The sequence below is a fragment of the Camellia sinensis genome, chromosome 1 (assembly GCF_055761805.1).
Source record: "Camellia sinensis isolate YWXY chromosome 1, ASM5576180v1, whole genome shotgun sequence".
Taxonomy (NCBI): domain Eukaryota; kingdom Viridiplantae; phylum Streptophyta; class Magnoliopsida; order Ericales; family Theaceae; genus Camellia; species Camellia sinensis.
In genome coordinates, this window is record NC_138961.1 from 64,230,732 (window position 1) to 64,242,148 (window position 11,417).

The following is an 11,417-nucleotide window of genomic DNA, read 5'->3' on the forward strand; positions in this document are numbered from 1 at the left end:
GACCAAACAAAGTTGCCATAATGTGGCAAGAGAGTTAGGTCCCAACAAAGATGAGCGTGACAAATTAAAAATTGACATCTTGCCATATCATTGTGGGTTAAATTATGAGAACTTTTTTAGGGCTCACAAACATTTTCGTTAAATGAATTGAGTTAATTGCTCCTTTAAGCAGTTAATCAAAAGTGTATTTGCCACAATATTAAGGACAGGAAGCACATGAAATTATAGTACAAAAATTCTTCAAACATCTTATATTACGAAAAATGAGGTTTCTCCCTTAGTAAAAGGATTACAATTATAGAGCTGATGCTTGTAATATTATTGAACAATTTGTATATATACAAAAGATGTTAGGACTTGTCATGAATGTGTAGATGCAGCAGAAAATCTCACATAGAATTGAGGGCGAAGTAAGAAATGATATGCTTTTCTAATCAAATGGATCAATCCGAGGGTCATGCTCACTTGCCATCGCCATCCCTGTACACAGGCAGGTAGGGCACATGACCTGCAAAATGAAAAGGTATTGAAATAAAAATTTCAAAAGTCACGGGTTGGATCTCACATGTGTCACTACCAGTTTGTCAAATAACTTCCTGATTCAGCAACCAACTTAAATAAACAATAAATTTAAAAATAAAAATAATAAATAAATAAATAAACAGCTCTAGCTCAGCTACTGTCAAAGCAGGTCTAGTGTCTTACTGCACAGGAAGAAATTTCACCAATGGGGCTACAAAGGTATAGTCAGACAGGTCAGCTTAAGAAACAAATAAGAAGATTAATTTCAAGCACGTTGAAGTCAGTAATTTAGCACAATATAAACACAAGGGCTTCAAAGCATTCCAAATTAGATATTTCTTTTTTCTGATGAAATAGCATCTTGTTTCCGTAATCTCTTCCCCAAGAATCTCACATTAGTTCATCAAGCAACCATTTTAACCATGCACATAAGCCATATATTGCACCATCAGAATCTGCTATTCTACCGCCCTCAGATAGTAAACAGGTCCATGTGACATTCATTAAATAAATACGGAAACCAAAATCCCAAATGTCTAACCTTTCCAGAACCCGAACAGTTTGAACATCGTTCAGTTTTAGGAGGTGCTAGGTGCTGATCTCCACCATTAACAGTTGAAACTGGTTCAACAAGGACAAGCGCTCCTGAGCTTGAACAGCGAGCACAAGCAAGATATCCTGCATAAACCAGATGATCAGCATATAAGTACAGCAAGTATAAACATCATGACTAGAACAAGCAAAAAGAATAGCTCGCTGGTTTGTAAGATAGATGGGACCAAGAAAACAAGCACGCAGTGGCTTAAACAAATGCAGAGAAAACTTCTTTTGGTGGTCAGGAAGATAGAAGTAGGACAAAAAAAAGACAGAAAAGACGAAGGATAATTGGAATTATTCAAGAGAATCTCTTAATTCTATAGCAAGATTCCAAATTAGGGACTGTAGATCATATGTAAGACCCCAAAACACAACTTGATCTATATTAATGCTTGTAAACATAACCACAACAGATGTCAAGCAATCTCAAACTTACCAAAATACCCTCGACTCTCAAAACATAGGAAACCGTAAACAAAGGTGACCCAGCAGTAAACTAACTCTAGATAAACTAAAATTAAGAATATAAACACTACCATGGACACTTTTCTTAGAACTAAAAAGTCTTCTTGCATGTTGTAGGGGCCATAGGTTTTGTTTTAGGCTTTCAAAGTGGATACGCATATCTAATCATGCAATAGCTGTCATATTACCAAAGGCAGGTGGTTTTTAGTAACAATTTTCCACAATGAATGTGTTAAAAAAATTCCAGCACGTAAAAGACAAGAATAAATGGACCCAAGCAAGGCATACATTTAGAATTATTTCTTCCAAGCCCAAATAATATAAACAAAAGCAACTAATTCAAAGACAAGGTTTTAATGTAACAGCAAAATCCTTGAAAATGGTCAGAAGTAGGATTTGTTAAAATGAATACCTGTTCCAAGACAGTACTTGCATCTTTTATGCTCCTGCTGTTTTACATTATTTATTTCAACCACCATCAAAGCTGAGATCACTCCAACTGCTCCCCCAGAGAACGATGCCACGATGGGATCAACCTGACTGTGATTAAAACAAAAATAACTCCTATGTACTAAAAACTAGAAGCAATAGTCTACTCACTAAGCACACAAAACTTTTCCCTCTGCAATTCTGGAACTTCCAGAACCCCATAAAAAAATTATAAACTCTTTCGTTATCCATGCTTGCAATCTGACTGATATAAGCTTTCTACAAATTCCACAGGCATCATTAAAAACATTCTCAACACAGAATATTGTGCTGAGAATGACAGAATATATATCTTTCTAGTAGATTGTTTGACAAATTAACCAAACTGAACAGGTGGTCTGATGGTGTAAGATGCATGGACAGGAAAACATTCCAAATAACTCATCAGGTACAAGAATTGTGATTCAAATGCAAAAGATTCAGAACTGCTAACATTCTAATATAGAAGGTTACACTCCACATACAAGCATACCTCAACTGCATTGGCAGATGCACACTCTGAATAAAGTCTGCATATGATGTGCCTCCTAGTCCCAACTTTAGCTCCAGCTGAGATGAACATTTGAAAGGAGAAACAATGGTTAGAAGGTGGATGGGCTTCATGTGATTCCATTTGGATCTAAAGAATCCGCCAAAGAGCCTTCTTCTAACTAGGAGAGTAAGCAAGTATCATTGAGAACCAAGATAATGTTAACACGTTTTGATAACATGGTTTCTACAATCTACTAGTATGTAGACGTCCAAAGGCTGAGGAAAATAACCGTTCAACGCTTTCTACAACATAAAGTGCTTATGTCAGTCCTTGACAAGGTTAAAACTTCATTTTAGGTCTGATATTTGTCCCTAGGTTGTGCCAGGCTGGCTCAAGACAAGCCCAAATAGGACAAATTTACAAATCCCCGGTCGACGCCAGGATTTTGTTGGGTCCTCAAGGTTTTTTATGTTTTCGATTTCTTCCAAAAAAAAAGTGTGTTGGGCCAAGCTCCAGATGCCTTAGCCCAACCCTTACTTGAAGGGGTCCAAGACCAACCATAGGGCAGCCTCAAGCCAACCCATGATCCTCGGGCTTTTTTTTACGTCTCTACTTCTTTACACATTTAAGAGGAGAGTTGATGCAAAATAAAAAAAAGGTTGTACTCGGTGTGTGCATACTTATTGCATCATTTAATGAAGTTTAGGCTCACTTTGAGCCTAAATATGTTTCCTATAGGTTGTTCGCTGCTAATGTAATGTTGTCTATTTTTTACTGAGTTTATAAATCCAGAGCATTCGATAATTTGTAAATTAGTTCAGACAAAGATTGTGGTCAAGCTATATCCTTACAAAAATTATTTAGTACCTTACCTGTAACGCAAATATAATGTGCATACACCAATCAAAGTGTAACAGACCAAGGATAAGGTTGGTTTGTAGGAAAATCAATTTACGACATCACCCCTTTACAATATATAATCAGAAAAGAACATAAAGTTATCAAAAACTTATATTTTCACCCTGTGTTTGTGTGACTATTTGTGCAACTCTCAAAGTACATATTAAAGCCCGAATACTCCTAAAAACTGAAACGAATAAGACATTAAAATGGCAATTCAATGTTTAATAAAAATATATTGAGGAAATCTTACATTTAGATCATGGTACCAGTAAAACTGACTGTGAGGTTGTTAAATAAACTTACAGTTGTAAGCAATCAAACTCAAGATATCATAAAAACATGAGTACTAAATATTAAAAGAACTGACGAAAGTTAAAGAACTATATCTTAAGCATGCAAAACTTCATCTATGATGATAGAAAAAAACAATCTCGATAATCATTCTCCTAGTAACACTCAGGAAAACCCTAAGAGGAATGATTCCTAAAGATATCTGGCGAATACGGATCAATTTATGGACAGAGTAAAAAAAGAAAAGACACTTAAAAAACCAATGGAAATTGATTGTGCTGCTGTAAAAGAACAAAAATATCAATTAGAAAGAAAACACAAATTATCCAAACTAAACAAAGCCTTTGGAGAATTTAGATTTTTGAAGATCCAGACTATTCAAAGCCAAGTATACTATATTCTTGAAGCACCTAGGCCTTCATCTACAAAGTTAAGATTACTCACCCTATCTATGTGACTAATATACATATAGTGTAGAAATTTAATGTATAAAGAGAAAAAGAGAATTGTATTATTGATTGATATTTGTAATTGTTGAATTATTGAATGCTACAATGATTCCTATATATAGAAGAGTAGGTGGTAGTAGGTGGTAGATGGAGTAGGTAAAGTGGAGGTGGTAGGTGGAGTAGGTGAAGTGGAGGTGGTAGTGGTGTAGTGGGTTTAGTGGAGTAGGTGAGGTGGTAGTGGTGTAGTGGGTTAGGTTTAGTGGAGTAGGTGAGGTAGTAGTGGTGTAATGGGTTAGGTTTAGTGGGTGAAGTAGGTGATAGGTTTTAACAGCCCCCGCAAACTCAAGGGGGATAGGAACTAACCAACTTGAGTTTGGAGAGAGTAACAAAACAAGAAAATACATAAAAAATAAAAGAGGATAGGAGACACTGTATGGTCGTGTCAGACCGTTGTAGAAGACCGATGTAGAAGACACTGGCTCGTGTCGGACCGATGTAGAAGACAGTTTATGGGGTCATGTCGGACCGTTGTAGAAGACAGTTTACGGAGTCTTGCTGGACCCTTGTAGAAACTAACCGGAATCAATGTCGGGACAGTTTACAGAGTCTTGTCGGACCCATAAAGGAGCTAACCGGAATCAATGTAGGGACAGTTTACAGAGTCTTGTCGGACCCATGAAGGAGCTAACCGGAATCAATGTCGGGACAGTTTACAGAGTCTTGTCGGACCCATGAAGGAGCTAACCGGAATCAATGTCGGGACAGTTTACAGAGTCTTGTCGGACCCATGAAGGAGCTAACCGGAATCAATGTCGGGACAGTTTACAGAGTCTTGTCGGACCCTTAAAAAGTCGCACCCTCAAAAGGTGTGCCCAATTTTTCAAAAAAGGCGTGCCATCAAAAGGCGTGCCCAATCCATAAAAAGACGTGCCATCAAAATGCGTGCCCAATCCATAAAAAGGCGTGCTATCAAAAGTTGCGCCCTCAAAAGGCGCGCCCACTTCATCAAAAGTCGTGCCCGACAGAAAGCGTCGAGCCATCAAAAGGTGAGCCGGAGACGCGGCGAGGCACGTGAGCGACAGAGCGGCGTGTCGGCCGCGTCGTCAGTGTCAATATAAACCAATGCGGAGGCGGAGGAAACCAAACCAGACTGAAACCTCTGAACTTGTCATTCTGAAACAATCTGTAAATACTCTGTATCCAACCCTTCTCGGAAACACTCAGCAACCCAAAAAACATGGCCTCTTCTTCCCGTTCAGCTACCCAGAACATGGCCTCATCTTCCCGTGGTCTGCTCACTCTCTTTCCCAACCTCAACGAGTCAACAGGAGAGATAACAGGTGCGGTGGCCCGTGAACCTCAACCAAACACCTCTGGTTTTGCTCCGTTGAACTTTCCGATGCGGTCGGTGGAGCAAAAAATGGCGGTGCAAACTGATATTGAGGCCAATCAGTATACTCTGAAGTCATGTGTGGAAACCATGACTGCGGTCACAAACTTGTCGCACCAGCTGCAGAGCAGGACAAATGAGGTGCAACAGTTAAACTCCCAGCTGGCTCTGCTCCAACGCATGTATAAGGATGCGCGAGCAGAGATAAGTGTGCTAAAGACAGAAAACAAGGAGCTGAAGCGGAAGGCCACCGTGATGTTCTGATTTGGAGGTCCACCATATGCTGTAGTGGAGGAGCTTGGGGGAGTGAACGTGCTCGGCGGCGTAGGAAACACGGAGGCAGCACCGGCAAGGGCCGCCCAGGACGGAGGCAAGAAGAAGAGACCGGCGGCAGAGTAGAGAAGAAAAATCCCGCCTGTGGATGTGGTTGTTTGGGTTTTTTTTTTTTTTTTTTGTGTGTAAAATTGTGATCAGGGCGAAATCCCGATAGAAATAAAATGAGTGTATTGTGCAAATCCGAATGGCTTGAAGGTACAAGACTGAGCAGAAAAATTAGATGGAATGAATTTTTTTTTTTTTTAATTTTTTAATTTTTAATTTTTTTTTTTATTTTTAATAATAAAAAATTGAGGTTCAAGGAAAAGTTGGGCTGTGGAAAGAAGAAAAAGAAAAAGTAGCACCCACGTGAGTTCCATCCAATTTTTTATATATATAAGATAAAAAAAAAAAAGGTTTGGACGGTGGAAAAATATTTCAAAATAGAAAAAATTATATAATATAGTTATCTCTTTGAAACTATATGCTGGTGTTGATCAAAAAAGTGGGCCAAATTACTAATACCGCCAATCTTGTAGACATCCTGAAGTGGGAGACGAAGAGGCTTGTCTGATGGCCTCTTGGGCTCTGTAATCATGTCGAGGGCATCAAGAAGGGTTGGGCCCTTGTACCATGTTACCGGTGTAGAAGACACTGTATGAGTGTGTATATAGACTGCCCAAAAGATATACATGGATATAGATATCGAGCCCTCAAAAGTCGTGCCCTATTTTGTGGCTTGGAATAGCAGGGGATTGAAACCAGACGCAAGGAAGGCCGGTGTCGCGACGGAGCTTTGGCAAAGGGACATCGACGTGCAAGCGGTGGTGGTCTCCGGCGACTGAACAGTAGTGCACTCAGAAAGGAAATTTCAAGGTATGTGTAGAAAAATTTTAGCAGATTAGGTTGAGGTCCGGCGGACGGCCAAGGCGAGGTTGCCGCCCGCCGGTGAAGCGAAAAATACTAAGTGCTTAACCTTGCTCTGATACCATGTAGAAATTTAATGTATAAAGAGAAAAAGAGAATTGTATTATTGATTGATATTTGTAATTGTTGAATTATTGAATGCTACAATGATTCCTATATATAGAAGAGTAGGTGGTAGTAGGTGGTAGATGGAGTAGGTAAAGTGGAGGTGGTAGGTGGAGTAGGTGAAGTGGAGGTGGTAGTGGTGTAGTGGGTTTAGTGGAGTAGGTGAGGTGGTAGTGGTGTAGTGGGTTAGGTTTAGTGGAGTAGGTGAGGTGGTAGTGGTGTAGTGGGTTAGGTTTAGTGGGTGAAGTAGGTGATAGGTTTTAACATATAGGTGTCCAAATCAAGAAGTGAAATATATTATTGAACTAAACTGATAATAGATAAAAATGAAACAGGAGGTAATGTTCTCAAGTTACTGGGTATTTAAAGCTTGGTTCTAATAACTAAGTGCAAGAAAACTTACAGTAGGTGCTAGAAGACCACCAAAAATGATAATCCCGCCGATAAGAGAGAAACAAGTCGCATAGTACAGCCTAAGATTCGCTGAGCTCTGCATGAAATACACTTATTGGTCATTGTATGAAGAATCTCTTCAAGGCAAACAAAGGAACTGATTTTTCATGATTCATAGATAACAAAACAGAAAAGAAAAATAAGATAAAGATAGAAAGGGTTGTATGACCAACACAAAATTCACATCATCCATTGCTGCAAGATAATGGATTTTAAGAATTACCAATGGAGGCAAGAATGGAATGAATGAAGGAAAATTTGGAAGTTCATTTTCTTGTTCTTCATTTTGGATTCCAAGTTCAGCATTTTTTATCCTCTGTTGTATCCGGAGCCGGCGAACCTACAAAAGTTTTCAACGATACCAGTATTAGCAATACGATGTTTCAACATACAAGATGGAGGTTAAAAATCCAGGCATTTCATTTTCATGTTAATTATTGAAAGCATGAATACAAGGATTACAAGTTTACATTACAATATTATTTTTCACATGATAGTATGCTACAACTGGATCAACAACAATGCTAACAGTTCTAGTAAGAACATACAGAAGCATGTGTAAGAACTGTAAAGTTCTATGAAAAGACAAACTAAGCATAGAATGTCAGCTCCTCTATTACTTCACAGATATACACTTTGCAATCATAGATGTATCCAACACATATCCAAACCTATACCCATGTCGAGTAGCATCCTATACAGGTGTTCCGCACACGTTAATGTGTCCAAGTTAGATAACATATTCATATGAATGAAGACTACAAACAGTAATGTGATGATTTATTATTTTTTGATTTGTTCCACATGTACTTTTTCCATTTCTATTTTCCCCAGGCCCTTGTTCAGTGAGTACAAAATATATGGTTGTAATCTTTTGGTACTATGTGGTTCATGATATTACTAGCTTTTTCTTATATAAAAGTACTCTACCAAAATAACAGTAGAAGTAACAAATGCACCGTATATGGACATTATGTTAACTATCTAATAACCAACAAAAATTATCCAAAATCGATCTTACCTGCAAAAAGCTTATGAAAACTAAGGCAGTATCATCAAAGACACCAATCAACAGCAAGTTTTACCCTCCAAAACTCACCTCCTCCATATGCAAAAATATTTTGTTTCGCCGGCTTCGAATATTATCTTGAATTTCTTGCAATTCCATTTTGGCAAAATCCTGCACTGTTTCAGGTCCTTCAATGATACAAAACCTGCACTCAAAAACACACAGATTATCTGCACAATGTAATCGCCTTCTACGCCTTAATTCTAACCGGATTTGTTTATCTAAGCCATATGTCAACAAGCACATCAAGCATTAAATTTTCAGATTATTCAATCAATTTCTGACACTGTTTAAAAATTTAAAAACAATAAAAAAAAAAAAAAAACTGAATTAAGTATACTCTACGCAAAATTGAAGCTGAATCTAACCTACTGATGATATCACACAAAAAGTTAATAATTCAAATTAGAATCAAATGAGTATCGAAAAAGAGTAGAGATAGATTACCCAGAGGAGTTTTTATCAGATGAGTCGGAATCAATAGAAGGAGCAAATGAAGAACCCTCGGGGTCCAAAGCCATGGATGGGCATATGTGTTTGGATCTCAACTTTACTTGAATAAATCTCGAGTTCTTCGACCATGGCGAATTGCGCTGTAAGAGTGGCGTCACAGGGTATGAAACCGCCAATATTCGACCTGAACAAACCATCGCTCTCTCTCTTGCTCTACTCTTTCTCTCTCTAGAAACGCGTAGCTCTGTGTATGTCTTCAATGGGATGGGATGGGATGGGATGGGATGGGATGTAGAAGAGAAGGAAGAGAGAAGTCGTTAGCAGTGGAGTGGAGTGGAGTGGAGTGGAGTGGAGACAAGAAGGAGTATCTTGTTTTAGAGGGCGATCAGGGCGGCACGGATCTTTCTCCTCCGACTCTGGTGGTGCCCAAAATAATTATCAGGTGGTCGCCACGTGTTTCGATGCTATTTGCCTTTGTGTTTTTTCAACTGTTCTCTCCTCTTATACTCCACGAATAATGTTTGAGAGACACAATTTATGTGGCTCAAATGGCTCAAAACTGTCAAAACGATGTCGTTTTGGCATGTTTTGTGCTCAAAACGATGTCGTTTTTACAATTTTGAACCATTTGAGTCACAAAAATTGTGACCCTCTACCATTACTCATACTCCACTGTGTGCTTGCAATCATTTTTTATTTTTTTGTTGGGACGATGTTTGCAATCATTTAGGTTGCGTTGAGAGAAACTCTCCGATCACATTTTCACTAGTTTCGGTTTGAGATTTTAAATTATAATTTTATATTTATTTTTTAAAAAAAAAAATTCAGGCGAAAAAATTTGACTAATCCGGTCATTCTCCCGAACGTCTAATCAGTTGACCGAAATAATGTTCGATTTTTTTTTTACCTATTATTTTTCTATTTTAAATAAAAAATATTTCTAATTTTTTTTTTTTTAATTTTTGATGATCTTTGAATAGGATTTTGAGTTATATATTTGGTTATGAGTTATAAAATTTTTAATTAAATATCATATGTCACATCATTTATTTCAAACTCAATTCAAAACTCCTTTCAAAATTCATAACTAAACAAATTTTTCATACTCAAATTATAATTCTAAAACTCACAAATTCAAAATACAACTCTATTCTCAAATTATATTTAGAAAACTATACCAAACGCTACCTTAGAATTTTCTTTTTCCTTTCATACAATTTTTATTTGCGATAGATCATGCTACACACACTTCTAAAGTCCATTGGTACTATATAGTTAAAGAAAAAGTTAATATAATTTGATATTTTGACTTATAATTAAAAAAATACTATAACTAAATAACACAAGGCATTATCAAATATTTTATAAGTTATAATTAAAGAAAAAAAATGACACAACTTAAAAGTATATATAATAAAGAGCGTGTATAATAGAATTTTTTTTTTTATTTTTATTTCCACACAAGAAAATGAAATTGTATTTGGGGATGAAATTTTTTTCATGCCCCACCTCTACGCATATTTTCGACCCTATAACAGAAAGTAAGATAAGGACGGATTTTGCTCCTCTATCCAATTTGTTCTTGCCTTCATTCTGATTATGTTTATCAAATATATTTATAATAGAGACCCGGGGTTGTTTGGGATGATCTAAATAAGTATACTTTTTGACTTTTTATGAAATATGGGTTGGGTTTGGGTTGGGTTTGAAGTGATGTGTTAAAGAGGTGATGTGACTTAAATAAGATGATGTGACTTAAATAGGATAGTAGCTTTTTGAATTTTTATCTTTTTTCAATCATGCCAAACTTGACCTCAGTCCAAATATCCATTTTGTAGACTTTAAGGCCATAGATCCAAGCTTCTTTTTTTTTTTTTTTTTTTTTTGGGTCTATAAGAACAATATATGTTTATGGAGCCGCGTTTTATTTGGGTCCTATAAGCCTAATATATGTCTATCTGTCAAAACTAACATCTTGGATGGGTCTATGAAATATTAGATGTCTATTTATTCAAATGTTTAGGTCCATAGATTATGGAATAAAAAGTTAAAATAATTTAGACAGATAAGAAAAAATTCTAAGACAAATAGATTTAATTTGGACAAATAAGCAAAATAATACTAGGACAAATATATTAAAAATATTAAAATAAATTGGACAAATAAAAGTATAAAAATATTAACATATAGATTGAAAATAATTTGAACAGATAGGTTAAAAATATTGTAAATAAGTTAAAATAATTTGAAAAAATAGATTCAAAAAATTGAACACAGATAAAAATTTGGACTATTTATGGAATTAAATTTGTTAAATCCTTGTGCATGAACTTTTGACCAACAAATTCAAGAAATTGATCCTTATTTCCCTAACAAAACTATCATGTGTCTTCAATCACTTGTATGGTTGGGTTGTTGATTTATCAAGGATTGTTTCATTATTATATATAATATATGAGAGGGTAATTTGTGTAAACAAATTGAGCCGAGCTAGTTCATTACCTTTGGAGGTTGGGT

General features: G+C 36.5%; 1 protein-coding gene across 1 annotated transcript; it reads right to left on the minus strand.

Annotated features, from left to right (window-relative positions):
- Positions 1-222: 222 nt before the first annotated feature.
- LOC114316350 (protein ORANGE, chloroplastic) lies at positions 223-9,412 on the minus strand. Its single transcript, XM_028263006.2, has 8 exons — positions 8,895-9,412; positions 8,478-8,592; positions 7,602-7,718; positions 7,329-7,415; positions 2,546-2,622; positions 1,997-2,124; positions 1,064-1,200; positions 223-508 (listed from the first exon to the last, which is right to left on the minus strand). The coding sequence occupies exons 1-8, from the start codon at positions 9,095-9,097 to the stop codon at positions 431-433; spliced, it is 942 nt and encodes a 313-aa protein (XP_028118807.1). The 5' UTR covers positions 9,098-9,412; the 3' UTR covers positions 223-430.
- Between the last annotated feature and the right edge of the window lie 2,005 nt (positions 9,413-11,417).